This window comes from Camellia sinensis, chromosome 8 (assembly GCF_055761805.1).
Source record: "Camellia sinensis isolate YWXY chromosome 8, ASM5576180v1, whole genome shotgun sequence".
NCBI lineage: Eukaryota > Viridiplantae > Streptophyta > Magnoliopsida > Ericales > Theaceae > Camellia > Camellia sinensis.
In genome coordinates this window covers 150,007,371-150,025,084 of record NC_138968.1, presented here as the reverse complement: position 1 = coordinate 150,025,084, position 17,714 = coordinate 150,007,371, and the positions used below count along the sequence as shown (strand labels likewise).

The following is a 17,714-nucleotide window of genomic DNA, read 5'->3' as shown; positions in this document are numbered from 1 at the left end:
CCTCATCTTAGGAACATGATGAGATAAACATTTCAAAAGTGTGCCTGAGCATATACCTATTAACCCATTCAACCATATGTAGTATGTTAATTGCAGGGACCTCTTACGGGGTTGACGAATGCACTCCAGAACCACGATTTCGCGATTCAACGAAAACATCTAGTTAGAAGTGTGTCCCTGTCATGAAGAAACCATATTCCCTAGGATGAAACCTCTCAAGAACTGGTGCAAGTGCCAGAGGAAACCCAAGACCTTGGCATTGGGACTCATCAGAGACCACAAATGCGTGGCTACCAATGGAAGCTGCAGAAGTGTTCCAAGTTTCTTGACTGAACTGAATTTGCATTAAGGGCCAAGGACAATCTGTCAAAGAGGCATAGGAGCAAATACCCAAAGTCATGGTAGGGACTGATTCAACACTAGCCATAGAGCCAATCAAGGAGAGCAAAAGCGGGGATCAACCCCAAAGAGCACTCAACAGAAATGCAGGTTCCTCATGCAGAAAAATGATTACAAGATCATACATACCCTCAACACAGGAAATTTGTAACGCTCTCAAAATAATAACATTAAAACCCATTAACATAGACATGCATTGGTATAAAAGCTAAATATTCTTCTATTGATCAGAGTAGTTCCTTACAAAAGTATTACATGTTAACGACAAAAGCAAATGCCCTACGGGCTTACAGCTTTCCAAGTTAACACTTGGTTACAAAAAGAAGAGTGCTAACTCAATACATATAAAGCCCTTGACTTGAATTTACATGTAATACACCAAAAGAAAATAAACAAAACAATCCGCCGGCCTCTAACCTCCCAAGCTATGTCCTTGGAGGTGGCATGCTACCTGTACCTGAAAATGATGTCCCATAAAGGGTGAGCCACAGCCCAGTAGAAATACACTAAACCAACCATGAACAATGACTAACAGATTAGCAGTTGATAGATGGTCAACACAGATACATCCACTTACATTACATTCGATTTCATGACATTAAGTTCATGTTACATTTCATTTCCCACGCCCTTTCAAATTTTGATTTTTGAAAACAAGGCTCAACACCTCAACACTTAGCCAAATAACTTAATGAGGTTTAGACTCATCTTTAAAACACTTTCAAAATTTATGAGGGATACACATTTTAATGCTGTATCAATAACACATAAACCATTCCCACACTTTGAGAAAGATACACATTTCGGTACTGTATCAACATAACATAGAATCACTTCTATACTTTACAATTGATAACGATATACATTTTAGTGCTATATCAAATCAATTCAACACTCCCATAATCAACACTTGATACACATTGTAGTGTTGTATCAATGTCACACAAAATCCGATTTAGAGGTCCATTTCCTATCTTCCCTTAAACCGTGGAGTACATCCCCTATCTCCTCCCACACAACACATGTATATAAACATAGGTCATATACATTCAATCAATACATATAATTAATGTATTATTCCAGTTGCCATATTTAATAGCATACTCAATCGATTAGTTTTAGTTTGTCTAATCATCATGCAGTGTCTACAACAATCAAGACTATCCTCCACCGATAGCCCAAAGCAGTTATTTCTATACTGAAAATAAATGCACCAAATGGATATATAATTAACATTTCAACTAGGTGAGCTATGAACGAATCAAACTACACCCTTTAATCCCATACACATCCAATTCCAACATTCTCAATTTAATTCTTATTTCCTTCAAATTAATTATCCCAATTAATTTATCAATGTAATTAGAGCATTTCCCATAATTAACATCACAGCCCCAAGGTTCCATTTTTACCAGTAAACCAATATTGATCTCATTTCTCTATGCCAAACATGCATACAAGTTTATATAAACAAAATCCCAACTTTTGTAAAATTTCACAAAGGCCCAAACTTTCTCAAAATTACCCAATAACCCCCAACTCATCAAAATGCTAAAATTCAAAGACAAAACTCGTGAGAAGGAGTAGGATATCCCTACCTCGAAGTTAGAGCTCAAATGGGAAAGGAGAAGAAAGTGAAAATGCTCCAAACACCACGATTCTCGGATCAAAACGAAGCCCTTGACGATCAACACACTTTTTATAAAGGCCGGAGGATAGAAAGACACTCTAACTAGATCAAACCCTAGAGAGAAGGGAGTTTCTAGAGAGAGGAGCTCTCAAAATAGCTTTTTAGAAAGTAAGAGAGAGAGAGAATGTAAAAAGTGATTTTAAAATGCCCAACTGCCAACTGATATATAATATTCCCGCTCGAGCGGAGAACACAACGCTCGAGCGTCAAGAACAAAAAACTAGGTACGCTCGAGCGCAAAAAGGCCCGCTCGAGCGCCAAGACACAAGAATAAAGTACATCCGCTCAAGCGCGAAAACCAGTCCGCTCGAGCGTAGATTTCTCCCTTCCAGAACTTACACCAAAAAGTACTACCCGCTCGAGCGCCAAAGCCCCCGCTCGAGCGCGCTACCGCTCGAGCGTAAAAATCACACCTGCAGAAGTTTTGCAGGGACACGAAAAACTGGGAGCGTGCAATCTCCGCTCGAGCGCAACAAGACCCGCTCGAGCGGAACGACCAAAAACCTGGCAACAAGATTTCAGACCAAGGTTCGACCCACCTGTTCGAAACACGCCCAACGCACCCTAAAACTCAAACAAATGAAATTAAAGGGCGACAACAAGATAGATACAACTACCAACTCTACGGAACCGAGTCCGGAATACAACAGAACAGTAAAAGGACAACCGGAATCGCTATAAAATTCCAGTGCTCACTATCTGGCAAATCAAGGTGCAGACCAGAAGATTTCCTTGGTGTTCCTAGGCACCTTGAATGGGGGTTTTACAAGGCACTTGATTGCAGTCCTGTATGGGCTTTCGAACACCCTCCTTGTTAGAGAGCTTCACCTCCTATCCATCTGACACCAACAAAATAAGAATAAAGCAAAAGTAGCAATGACCTTACACGCATATTTTTATCATAAATCACAAGAACTGAGTAATAACTGAACCATGCCAATGACTTGCCAGTATGTCCAGCACTGACTATAAACTTTTGTTTGTAAATCAAATTCTAAAGCTGAAGTGATCAACAATTACATCATTAGGGTGATTTAACCCTTTGCTTTTTGCAATTGATCTAGGCCTCCAAATTGCAAGTTGAAATTTGCTTCTGAGATTAAAAAAAAAAAAAAAAAAAAAAAAAAAAAAAAAAAAAAAAAAAAAAAGGCATTTTGAGCTATTTAGTTGCCACCTTGCACAGGTACAACATACATAGAACACCTCGTGGAAAAGTTATAAAGAAATTACCCATTTTCACTTAAAACACTAATGACATCACATGTTCTTTCACTTTCTCATCAAGCAGTGCAACTATGGGAGAACTCCTCAAAGACAGAAAAATATTCCAGCAGACTCAAGCAACCATGGCACATTCTCCCCAAATATATATCCAAAAAAATCCATAGAGCAAATGTGTAAACCAGAAATGAAAGCTACTGATTTCCCTTTTTTTTCTTACTGAGAAGTAAAGTGAAAGACACTGAGAACTTGGTTCATTATTTCTTTCACCTACCTACACCATAATTCCAGTCACAACAGATTCATTGAGCAACTCTTGAGGAAAGTATTGACACTTGATGATTAAAGTATATTTGTTTCTTCCATTTCAGACATCATGGTGATTATTTGTTTGAATTACTGCATTCAACCAACTGAAAACACAATCTCAGAAATTAAGTTTCAAGTTGTAGTTTCATTGAAATCACCACATTCCACATATACTCCTATGATGGATCATTAGGTACATGATAAGAATCATCCATAATTCTTCCTGCCAACAAATGCACATATGCATGTTACAACTTACAAGTAAAACAACAATTATCCATATTCATCATTTAAGATAAACAAACATAAAATGAAAACAAACATTTGTTTGAAGAAAAAAAGAGGGTCCACCATATAATTGTAATAAACCAACAGAAATTGCTTCAAAATAAGTTTAAGCTCTCAAGATAGTAACTAGAAGACACAAAATGATGTGAACAAACCTCCTAAATCACATGAAAATAGCAGCTAATGTAGGGTGGTTGCGTATTTCTACTTTTGCTCAATTACATAACCAGGATGCATGAAGCTTTAAAAGTATGGGCAACTAGTGTTTGCTATTCTCAGCAGAGCTCTCTTCCTTTCCAAGTGCAATAACTACTTTCTTCAAGATGGCTTCTGTTGGCTGGTGCGAATTCTCCACAGCCTTGGATATTGCCTGCCATTTCTCACCATGCTTTGGCTCTGCAGCAATGCATCTCTTCAATACATCCTTCTGGTTTTCCTCTGTTCCATGCTGAAGTTCAAATTTGTAGTACAATGCCCAATAATCCCCAATGTCTGGTGCAAGAGTCACTGCCCTGTTAAGCCAGTTCCTTGCTTTGTCTACCTTCCTATCGAGCCAAAATAGCTTAGCGACAGCAGCAATGACATGTGGATCCTGGTCCAATTTCTTGAGAGCATCCATGCTCTTGGTTTTACGTTGGGGACGGGGGACCATCTCAATTGAAGCTGCCCATAAAATACCACTATTAGAGCACTCCTGCAATGCCTTAGCCATCAGAATATCTGCTTCCTTCTTATAGCCATGCCTGGATTCAGCTCGTACTGCAGCAAGCCAGAGTTCAGGGTTCTGAGGATTCTTCTTCCTGGCCATGGTGAGAACTGCTCGAGCTTTACTCAATCCATTCATCTTCTCCTCAAGGTTAGCAAGCGAAAGCCAAAGGGGAATACAACTGGAGCAGTGCTTCAAACCTGACTCATAGGCTTCCTTAGCCCGTTCCAAGTTACCAAGCCGTTCCTCCAGCTGCCCAAGCATCAACCATAATTTGAAAAATGACAGGAAGAGTTTCAGCCCTTCGTCAAGTAACCTCCTCTCCTCGTTAGTGTTTCCCAATTCTCTCTCAACAATGGCAGATTTCATCCATACCCTTTCTGTACCTCCTCTTTCTCGAGCTTTAGCAAGAAGCATTCTTGCCCTCTCAGGTTCATGGTTCTCAAATTCAAGTTTGAATGCAGCAAGCCAAATCTCCTCAGAGTTGGGAATAGCAGCATAAGCTTCCTGAAGAATTGCTCGGGCTGCAGGCACATCGCCAGCAAGCCACTTCTCTTTGGCACCCATTAACCATAGAACTTCAGCCTGCGGCCTGTAAGTTACTGCTTTACGAAGTAGAGCATCAAGAGATTCCCTGGTCCCATGGCTTTTTTCAAGCTGTGCTGCTTTGAGCCAAATACTCTTCTTAGTTAAGAAAACTGTAAGAGCATGAGCATAGATAGCTCTGGCTGTCTCAATAGAACCCCTTTTCTTGCACTCTTCCGCATCAGCAACCCACGTCCTTTTCCGATCTTCTTCCTCCACTCCAATCCCAATCGTATTGTGAATGATAGCCTGGCAAGTGGCAACAGACCCTGCTCGTTCAGCAGCCTCAGCCTCTTTCATCCAAGCTTCTCTGTCAATAACCACTCCTTCCCTTTGCAAGGCCCTAATACCCCTTTCTATAATCTTTCCAACCATGGCAGTATTTCCATTAGCTTCTTCCAATTTTGCAGCAGTAATCCAGATAGCTGGCTCCTTGGATAGCCTCTCCCTTGCCTTATTGAGAACCTTTTTCGCATTGTCATAAGTTTCCAACCTTGCAAGAGCAAGCCACAACTCCACATGCAAAGGACAGCATTCGACAGCTCTCTGCAGCAAAAGCCTTGCATCCTCCTCATTTGCAAGCTCCACAACAGCCTTCCAGAGCCTCACAGAATCAGGTATGTGCTCAAGTCCTTTCCTCAAGACCCTACTTTTATTTGCATCATCATGCTCTAATTTTGCAGCTTGCATCCACAACTTCACAGAGTTGGGAATTGCCTTCACTCCCTTGGCTATCACAGCCTTTGCTTCATCAGGGCTTGACAACCGACATGCCTCCAACCACACATCCTCATTCTTGGGACACTCCTCACAACCTTTCTTTATCAACTGCCTTGCCGCTGCAATCTTACCTGCAACTTCCTCCAACCTCGCAGCAGCGATCCAACCCGGTGGGTGTTTTGGATTTGTTTGGATAACTGACTTAAGCAACAATCTAGCCTTCTTGATATCAGATATCTCTGCATCACTAGTAATCTTCATACTCTTAAGATCAGTTAAATACCCCTTCGGATCAACGACAGTTAAACCAGACACAGAATCAGAAAGCCTATCCAACTTCAGTGACAGCACAGTCCCTCTTCCCTCACCCACTGCGGTCAAATCTGTAACCGGGGTCTGTGCCCAAGGGGTCTCCGTCCCTCCTGCTGCCCTACTCTTTGGATCCAACGCGGTAACATGTTCTTGTTCTTGCCTAGCCTTCTCAAGCAGCGTATCAGGAACTGGCACAAAACTCTCAAACCTCTTCTTCTTATTCCTCAACGAATAATCACCAATTTCTGGAATACTATCCCATTCATTTGCTGACATTGTATACAACTTCCTCTTCAAATCAGAAAACTGTTCAGTAATCTTTGGGTTAGAGGCACGGTACTTCTCAATCTCTTGCTTCAACCTAGCCTCCCTCCTATCCTTCCGCCTCAAATCCATTCTCTTATCAATCGCGTCCCACACCGCATCAGCCTCCCTATCTTCGTCATCATACTCGGCCGATGCAAACAACCCAACATCATTCCCTTCAAACTCATCAAATTTCTGATTCTCATCGTACCCTTTATCATCGGTCTCATCTTCTTCCTCCTCCTCACCAGCACCTTTCCCCCTCCCGCGGCCCACCCCAGCTGGACCCGCACCGCCAATCGTGGTGGCAGACCGGTCAGGGAGGTCAGGAGCGGCACGGGCAGGACCAATATCGGACCGGGTGGTGAACCCAGTGGCACCACGACCCAGCCCAGCCACATAATTAGGCGGAGGCTTGGTGTTGAGGAATTCTAACCTACTCTTAGGTACCACGGGGGCTTGCATACCTCCAAGGAGAGGGAAATATAGGGTTAGGGTTGAATTGAGCCCAACACCGAAGGCTGAAATGGTGGCGGTTCCATCGCCGCCGATTAATCGGCGGGAGGACAAGAATAGGCGTTGAAGGGTCACGGGAACACCTGATTTGCGCTCGATTTCGAGGTGTAGGGCTTGGAGAGAGGTCGTGGTGGGGTCTAGGTGTAGGGTTAGGGTTTTGTTGTCTGGGGATTTGAGGAAAACCATGTCGTGATGTGTTGTGATAGTGAGAAATGAATGAGATTTGGGTTTCAGAAGTACCTTGGGTATTGAAGACGAAGAAGGTGGTTGCGTTGCGTGATCTTCAAGTCCCCCAACGTTGAAGAGGTGAGGACGATTGTGATACTGTTACAGTAGTTAACAGCGAGTTTTTACACTACTGATTCGAGAGTCGGTGATTTGGATTAGGCAGTTGTTTTTAAGAAATAACAATTACACAGTAGTCATAAAAAATAAAAAAAATTAATTTTAATTATTAATATTTAGGGTCTAATATCTGAATTTATTATCTAATAAGTTTTATAATAATTAAATATATTTTTTATCAAATATTATTAAAAGGGTGAATTACACTAACTGTCGACACTTGTGCTGACTTTTTAATTATAAATTTTGAATTTTAAATGTTATTTCAAATAAACATATTATTGTTTAATTTTAAGGATAAAATCGTCAATTTGATAAAATATAAATTAATTTGTTAAAAATAAATTTCAAACAAATATTTTTTAAATTTTAAAAATTATTTCTACTTACTTAAGATAAAATTATGTAAAATTGATAAATTTGTTAGACATTTATTTATTTATTTATTTTATCAAATTAATTTTTATTTTATATTTGAATGATGATCATGTAATCGGTAGTTATTTTTATTTTTATTAAATTAATTTATATTTTTTCAAAAGTCAAATATAGCAATAATTTTAATATCATTATCAAATCAATCCATTAAGTAGATGTTTGGGATAATCTACAAAAGCCAAAAATTCAAAAAGTTGCTTAAAAAATATCAAAAATTTCATACTATTTTGGGGGAAGCTTTGCCCTTTGAATTCAAATATCCAAAAATCAAAAAGCTAAAAGTCAAAAAGTTTACAAGGGTAGAATGGTCATTTTGATTTTAGTATAATATTTTATTACATAACTTTTAGTAAAAAGTCAAAAAGTTATCCCAAACATATATTTTTTCCTCTATTTTTTTTAGCCAAAAAGTCAAAAAATGCACTTATATATATCATCCCAAACAAAACTTCAAAACTAAAAACAATTCATATATTAAATATATCGATTACACACTAAAATCCTAGCAACCACCTATTACATGATCATCATCCAAACACGTAATAAAAATTAATTTGGTAAAAAAAAAATAAATAAATGTCTAAAACATTTATCAATTTTACATAATTTTATTTTTGGTGGGTAAAAATAATTTTTAAAAATTTAAAATATTTTTTTGACATTTATTTTTATCAAATTAGTTTATATTTTATCAAATTGGCGATTTTGCCCATGAAATTAAGCAATGGGATCTTTAATTATCCTTATTTGGAATCAGATTTAAAATTCATGGTCAAATGTATCACAATTGAAAAGTCAAAGACCAAAATGACACGAGTATCAAACTATAGGGACTGTTAATGTAATTCAACCTTATTAAAAAAAGTTACTAATTATTAATTTTAAGCGACAGTTTGAAAATCATCACAAACAAATTCTCTAATTATAAGTTTTAGCGACAGTTTAAAAAAATTGTTATAAAAAAAGTCACTAATTTTTAACTTTCAGTGATAGTTTGAAAAATTCATCACAGAAAAAGTCACTAATTGTAAGTTTTAGCGACAATTTATAACAACCATAAAAAAAAAGTCACTACTTGTTAATTTTTTGCGACATATGTAGAAAATCGTTAGAAAATATTATCTTTAATAATGATTTTATTATGACTTATTTTCAATTAAGACCTATTGGTAATTATTTACTCTAATGTTTATAAATTTTATTATTAATTTATAACTATTTTTAAAAAATTATTATTTTTATATCTTTCTTTTATTTATGGAAACTACACATTTTCAAAACAAATTTCAAGTCATTGAAAAATTATATAAATATTAATAATTAAATTTATAAAAAAAATATAGATGCATTTACACATAAGTCCTAATTTATGAACTTATACTCTATTAAATCCTAATTAAGATTTTTTTAGACCTTCAAGTCCTATTAAATTTTTAATAATCAGAATTGCTCTTCAAATAATTATTGTTCATCATTTATGATTATTTATAAAGGAATATGATGATTTGACATTTATTTTGACTTTCAAAACTTTAAAACTTCAACTTTCAAATTGAAAAAACTAAAAAAAATTACGTGCACAAAAACAAAAACAAAAAAACTAATCAGCTTGTTTTGTTTGGCTTTTCAGGATTCACTTTTTAGAAAATTGAAATTTTTTATTTTTCTGTATTTTTTTATTTTTACTGAAATTTTTTTAATATTCTAAGTAATTTTTAAATTTTGAGATACGCTTAAAAAGTATAATATTTGTGAAAAAAATCTTTAAAAAATTCACTAAATACCAAAAAAAAAATTAAAAAAAAATAAGAATTCAGTACATTTTTCGTATTATTGTATATTTATTGATTTTTTAAAATAATTTTTTTATAAATATTTTACTTTTTAGATACATTTTAAGTAAAGTGCATCTAAAAAATATTAAAAAATTGTTTAAAATATTTATTAAAAACAAAAAAAATACGAAAAATAAAAATCTTAATTTCTAGAAAATTGAATCCAGAAAATTAAAAAGAAAACATTGAATATATTTTTTTTTAAATTGAAAAAACTAAATTATTTTTTTGTGCAAAACTGAAAATTTTGTATCTATAAAGGAGCGTAATGATAGAACATTGATTTGTAAAACTGAAAAAATAAAAAAATAAAAATAAAAACCTTTAAAAAAATTGATAATGTTCTCAATTTTAAAATTAGAAAAAACTGATAATATTCTAGGTTATATTGGATAGTTGAATCAAACAAATAAGTAGAATGGAAAAAAAATTTAATCTCATGCTCTGTTTTTTTTTTTATCAGTTAGTGAAACAATTATCTGGAACATTACAATGCAAACTCGATAATGTTATTAGTTTTAAAAATTAAAAAAACTGGTAATATTTTCAGTTTTACTAAATAGGTGTTATTGGTTCAAAAAATCCAAGATAAGACTTGAGCTACTATAACATTTGTAAATAAAACTTTTAAATAATTAACTCTAAATTTTATTAATATATAAATATTTTTCTAACTTTCCACTTGTATGTAATTTTCCCTTTATTTATTGCATGTTATTTAACCGGACCGCCGTCCTCTTCGAGTGGAATTTGGAACTTGATCATGAAATTTGGCAAATTTTATTTTAATCATTGTAATTTTAACTATTGTCTCAATTTAGTAAAATTAGTAATGTCATTTTTTAAATTAAACTAAAATTAAGGCCCCGTTTGTTTGGAAAGTTAGAGAGGAGATTAAGATTAGTAGTGAGGTGGGACCCACTAATATTGTGTTTATTTTGAGAGATATGAAGGGGTTGATAGTGAGCTCCGGATTAGGATGGGCCTCCCCAAGGTGATTCGGATGGGCCTTCAAGACTTAGTATTAGAAAAATAGTCCGGCGGATTAGAAATTTTTTATTTTTATTTTTTACATGTTGGGCATTTTTTTTAACATTAATATTTAATTTTTTATATTTTTTGTTAAGTAAAAATTATTATTTTATTTTTTTTATTTTTTCTAGAAATTTTTTATTTTATTTTTATTTTTTAAAATTTTTTTATATGTTGGGCATTTTTTTTAAACATTAATGTTCAATGTTTTTGTATTTTTTTATGGATTATTTACCAATAAATCCTATCTCAGAATCTGTTATACCAATCAGTCCTCACTTTATTTTGTTGTTCCGTTTAGTCCTGTTGGTGGGGAGATTTATTCATTTCTGATCCCATTTTCCTTGTTTGGAGTGGTTGAGTGGACGATTGTACCCTTTTTGTTTGTTTGGGACGTAAGTTGTGGGATCATTTCCGTTTTGATACGCTGTAGATTAAATGTGAGAAATTTAAATGATTCCTTGTTGTTCAATTCCATTTCTTTGTGGTCCCAACCTTTACTAAACCCTTCATGCAGTTTCTACTACCCACATGTGTGGGACAACAGACAATCCCAGCCACATTACACATCACCATTGTCAAACTACCCCAAACCCCACACCAATTTCGTAATCCACACATACACTCTACATTGTGCTTTACAAACCTTCCCCCCACAAACCCAACCCCACAACGAAACCCTACTACCAACCAACCAACCAACACACATCAACGTCCCCCCCCCCACACAACCGCCGCCCACACAAACCAACACTACAACCACACAACAAATCCACCACACAAAAACAACACACACTAACACACATGTTCGATTCAACAATACCAAAACAGCAACATATGTACTCGTAACGAAAACAAGAAATTCCCACCTACCACATTGTTACACAGTACAGAAAATACATATACACGGAACATAGCTTCTCCGGCCATAACTACAGTCTCAACAAACAATGACCACAAGTTGCGAACACAAGGGTTTCCAAGCCCGCAACGGAATTTACATGCCACCATTGCGCACCTTTGCAGTCAATATTCAGTACCGATCATCCCTTTCCCAAATCACGCAACGGCGTATATGCCAAAGCAAAATTTTCAAATTTTAGGAAATCGCAATATTAGGGTTCCTCACGTTACATAATACCCAATTGCAATGGGTATGGGATTTGTGTTTACACAACATGGGTTATCTTCACGGGTATGGGTTTGTGGGCATTTTGTGAACGGCGTTTTTGTTACCAATGTGTGGGAGGTTAGCAGCCTGTGTGGCATGTGCTAATTATGAATCCCACAATTAGATTACAAAACCCTATAGTGCACTTTGCCGGTGCGTGACACTCTTTTGTGTGACATGTGGCCCACCTTAACTGCAATCATTTCATATTACTTGACCAGTGCCACACGTGCCTCAACACCCCTTCCCTCACATACAGCTGTAACTCATACATTCATACACACATTAATGGCAATTACGTCCTTTCACACACAATGGGACTGAACAGATCATTAGAAAAAAAAATGGGACCAATTGGATCATAAGACTAACATATGGGATTTATGGGTAAATTTCCCTTTTTTTATTTGTTTTATTATTTGATATTTATTTTATATAAAAATAATTTAACAATCCCTACACTAATAACTGTCGTCAAAACAAACATAATTTTACTTAATTCTCTCACTATCAATTCCCTCACTAACAATCCCCTTACTATTAACCTCCTTACTATTAATCCCCTCAATTCTACCTCTGAAAACAAACGGGGCCTAAGAATGAAATTGTTTATTCAAAAGTGAATGGATCATTTCAAATTATATGTTTACCCTTTAACCACTTTTTGAGGAGAGTAAATAGACTATTTTTTCTTTAATTTTTATTCAATTTATTAATAGGCGTTAACAATTTAATTAAATTAATATAATGTGAAAATTTAAAAAGCAAAAGGTATGTAATTGGCACTATATGATCAAAGGAGAGAATGGAGTTTGAGAAGGTGATTGTGGCGAAGGAGAATGGTTGTGATGGTCAGACGTGGCAATCGTGAAGAGAGTTAGAAGGAAGTGGCAGTAGTGGAAGCAAGGACGGATTCATTGACCCTCCCTAACCAAGATCGGTGAGACACGAAATAACAAACAAAGAAGAAAAAACGAATCAAACAAATCACACACACAGGAACACAAGGATTTACGTGGTTCACCCCAGAATAGGGTTACGTCCACGGCTGTTGCGATTTTTCACTGTGATCAGAAAAATACAACTCTCTTTATTTTTTTCTCTCTAACCTAAAAGAGGTGCTCCCTCATCTATTTATAAGTATAGAATTAGGGTTACACTTAAATACATGGGAATTACGAAAGTACCCAAAAGTACTTATCAGGGTCCACCAACCCAACAATCTTCCACTTGGAACCTGATAACACAAGCTCTCCATCATCTTCATCACATAGAGGAACGCCGCAACAACTCTATCTTCCTTCATCAATCTTGAAGGCCAACTGATGTTGCACAAAACTAAAGTGTTGTCAATGGTGACTATCTTGGTTAACATGTCTACTGGATGCTTACTGCCTTGGATCTTCTCAAGAGACAAGATAAGTATATCATCAACATATAAGAGCAAAATAATATAATTTTTATCAAACCTCTTGAAATAACAACAATGATTTGCTTGACATCTTGTAAAATCGCTGTTACACATAAACCCATCAAACTTCTTGTACCACTACGTTGGGGACTGTTTCAAACCATACAAGCTTTTTCGAAGTTTACATACAAACTCCTTTTTGCCACATGTCAAGAAACCTTGTGGTTACTTCATGTAAATTTCCTCCTTCAAATCACCATGGAGAAAATTCGTCTTCACATCCATCTGCTCAAGATACAAATCTTCAGCAGCCACAATTCCCAACACTAATCTGATAGTGGTCAATTTCACAACTGGAGAGAAAGTTTCAGTGTAGTTAACCCCTTCCTTTTGCTGAAATCCCTTTGCAACCAATTTGGCCTTGTAGCGTTTACTTCCATTATGTTTCTGTTTGACCCTATAAACCCACTTGTTGTGCAAAGCTTTCTTACCCACTGGTAATTCAATCAACTACCATGTCTGGTTTGCCATGAGTGAATTCATTTCATCCTGCATAACTGACCCCCACTTAATCGAATCATCAACCTGCACAGCCTCATTATAACTTTTGGATTCACCCCCATTAGACAATAACAAATAATGCAAAGATGGAGACCAACGCTGTGTAGGTTTAGACTCTTTTTCTGACTGTCTCAACTTAGGAGTAGGAGTATGTGGCTCAGTTTGTGGAATAAGATTTTCAGGATTATTCTAAATCCTACTATTCAAATTATTCACACTAATCTCCTCTAACTTAACATGCTCATGACAAGTAATAGATTCAGATGCAGACTTATCTCTATCCGTGTACATTACTTTCTCATTAAATATGACATCTCTACTTCTAATTATTTTCCGATTTTTATCATCCAAAAACCAATAACCAAATTGATCAATGCCATACCCAATAAAAGTACATTTAACAAATTTCGGATCAAGTTTACTTCTATCAGCAGAATCTATATGCACATATGAAACACAACCAAATACCTTCAAAAAAGAAAGATTTACCTCTTTACCGCTCCAAGCTTCTTCTGCTAGCTCCCCATCCAATGGAACAGATGGACCATAGTTAATCAAATATGTTGCAGTGTTAACTTCATCTGCCCAAAACATCTTTGGTAATCCGGCATGTATCCTCGTACTTCTAGCACATTCATGTAGAGTTCTATTCATGCGTTCTATAACACCATCTGTTGAGGTGTCTTTCGAACAGTCTTCTCCATTTTAATTCCACTTTGTGCACAATATTTCTTGAACTTATTGTCCTCGTATTCCCCTCCATTATTTGATCTCAAGCACTTAATTTTTAGACATGTTTCAGTCTTCACCAAGGCTTTCTACTTCTTAAAAGTAGTATAAACTTCAGATTTATGTTTCAGAAAATAAATCCATACCTTTCTCGTTGAGTCGTCGATAAAGGTAACATAGTATAATGATCCTCCAAGAGATGAAACTGGTGCAGGTCCCCACATATCTGTATGAACCAAGTCCAACTTTTCTGACTTTGGTTTCCTGTCATCCTTTGAAAAACTGACCCTCTTTTGTTTGCCGAAGATGCAATCCTTACAAAGTCAATGTCCACCGATTTCAAATATGACAGTTTCCCCTTAGATGCAAGTAACTTCATCTCATTTTTGACTCATATGCCCAAGCCTTTGGTGCCACAGATTTGAGTCTTCCTTCTCACCAGCAACTGCTACTGCATCCCTGTTGTTCGTTGTCATGTAAATAGTGCATTTTTTTTTACCACGAGCAACAACCATGGCTCCTTTGGTGATTTTCCACAAACCACCCATGAAGGTTACAACATGACCTTCATCATCAAGTTGTCCAACAGAAATCAAGTTTCTTTTCAAACCAGGCACATGTCTAATATTTTGTATCTTCCAAATAGATCCGTTTGGCAACTTGATTGTTACATCCCTTTTACCCACAATCTTCAAAGGTTCATCATCAACCAAATGAACCTTCCTGAAATCACCATAAATATAATTTTCCATGATTTCCCTTTGTGAAGTAGAATGGAATGATGCCCCTAAATCTAAAATCCAAGATTCAAGAGGGACGTCAATACTCAAGATCAAAGCATTATAAATCTCCTCCGTTGCAGCATTAGCAGACTTCTGATTTTGATCACATTTGTTCTTATTCAATTTCGGACAATCTCCTTTTAGATGTCCCTTCTTTCCACAGTTCCAACAACTCCATCCCTCTCCAGTTCTTGACTTGCTTCTGTGTTTGGATTTTGATTTGTTTCGGCTAGGGTTTTTTCCTACTGATCTTCCTCTGGCTTCTGTATTCAGGGCAGAACCTGATATTTCTCCTAATTTCCTCCTGCGAATTTCCTCAGTCAAAATTAAATCTCGAATATCATTGTAATTCAACTTTTCTTTTCCCGAAGAATTACTCACTGCCGTTATAGTACCATTCCAACTTTCTGACAAACTAGATAGAAGAATCAAAGCCCTAACCTCATCATCAAATTCAATAGATACAAAACTCAATTGTGTTACCACAATGTTGAATTCGTTCAGATACTCAGCCGCCGAAGCACCTTCTATCATTCTCAGATTAAACAATCTACGCATCAAAAAAACTTTATTCAAGGAAGAGGGTTTTTCATACCTGTTTGAGAGTGCTGCCATGAGCCCCACTGTAGTCTTTTCCTTCGCTATGTTAAATGCAACGTTACGAGACAACGTTAGCCGAATAACACCTAGTGCTTGGCGATCAAGAAGAGTCCACTCATCATCCTTCATCTTTTTTGGTTTCATCCCTGAAAGGGGCTCATACAGGTTTTTCTGATACAGATAGTCTTCAATCTACATCTTCCAAAATTCGAAATCTGTGCCATTGAATTTATTGATTCTAACATTTTCGTCTAAAGCCATCGCTTCCACTCGAACCAATGCTCTGATACCAGTTGTTAAGAAATTGACCCTCCCTAACCAAGATTGGCAAGACATGAAATAACAAACAAAGAAGAAAAAACAAATCAAACAAATCACACACACAAGAACACAAGAATTTACGTGGTTCACCCCAGAATAAGGGTACGTCCATGGCTATTGCGATTTTTCACTATGATCAAAAAAATACAACTCTCTTTATTTTTTTCTCTCTAACCTAAAAGAGGTGCCCCCTCATCTATTTATAAGTATAGAATTAGGGTTACACTGAAACACATGGGAATTACGAAAATACCCAAAAGTATTTATCAGGGTCCACCAACCCAACACATAATTATCACTATGGGAATGTGAAAGTATACTTGGGAATACAAATCCTTATAATTTTAAATTATTTTAAAAAAATTAATATAATATATGATATTTTAAAATTATTAGGGAGTTACAGTCGCCCCATCCACACCCTCCTAGATCCATCATTGAGTATGGGGGCTCACTAGGAAAGTTGTGTGGGAGAGGAATTAAGGGTCAGTGGTCGAAGATTTTATTAGTGACTATTGAAGGTGATAGTAAAGGGTGAGTTTGGGTTAGGGTTTGAAAATGTGAGATTTGAAGATGCCAATATATTTGGTATTACAGAGAGTAAAAAAATAAAATTAAGGTAGTGTTTGGTAGAGTTTTCTAAATATGATTTGAGAATATAATTATATATTGAGTTTGTGAGTTTTGGAATTATGATTTGAGTGTGAAAAATTTGTTTGGTAAATGAGTTTTGAAAAGAATTTTGAATTGAGTGGGAAATTTTTGATGTGACATATGATATTTGATACAAAAACTTACAACTCATAACCAAACACACAACTTAAAATTCTATTCAAAGATCATAAATTTTTTAAAAAATTTCTGAATTTTTTTTATTTGAAATATAAAAAATAATAGGTGGCAATTGCAATAAAAAAAAATGCACTGTTTTAGTCAACCAGCCGTGTAAACCAAAGAGTGGAACTAAAGTTCCAAAGCTCTACCAAACAAAGTCTAAGAATTTGAACTTTTATGTGTGATGTAATTAAAAATTGAGTGTTATAAGGGAGCTTTTGTTGTGTAAATAGAATATGTATTTTGTTATTGTAAAAAATGAGAATGCATAAATCTGGACATGTTATTCTATCAAAATGTTATAATTTAATGAATTTATTTTAGTAGTTCAAAATATAATATATATTTCATGAAATGTCAAATGAAATACGATTTGTAAATCTCATCATGCGAGAGAGAGTTCTACCCAATTTTACACAAGTTTATTTACTCTTTAATATAAAAAAATATTATGATTTACAAATATCAAGATAATTATCTCAAATTGAATAATAAACCACTTTAAAAAGCCCAAACAATACATACCTAAAAGCTCAACAGCAAGAAGTACAACATAATACAATAAAAAAAAAATTAAAAAAAAAGTATTACTTACATAATAGA

The 17,714-nt window shown here is 35.5% G+C and overlaps 1 protein-coding gene across 1 annotated transcript; it reads right to left on the bottom strand.

Annotated features, from left to right (window-relative positions):
- Positions 1 to 3,942: 3,942 nt before the first annotated feature.
- EMB2770 (pre-mRNA splicing factor-like protein) lies at positions 3,943 to 7,444 on the bottom strand. The gene has a single exon (XM_028215905.2). The coding sequence runs from the start codon at positions 7,236 to 7,238 to the stop codon at positions 4,167 to 4,169; it is 3,072 nt and encodes a 1,023-aa protein (XP_028071706.2). The 5' UTR covers positions 7,239 to 7,444; the 3' UTR covers positions 3,943 to 4,166.
- Positions 7,445 to 17,714: the final 10,270 nt, after the last annotated feature.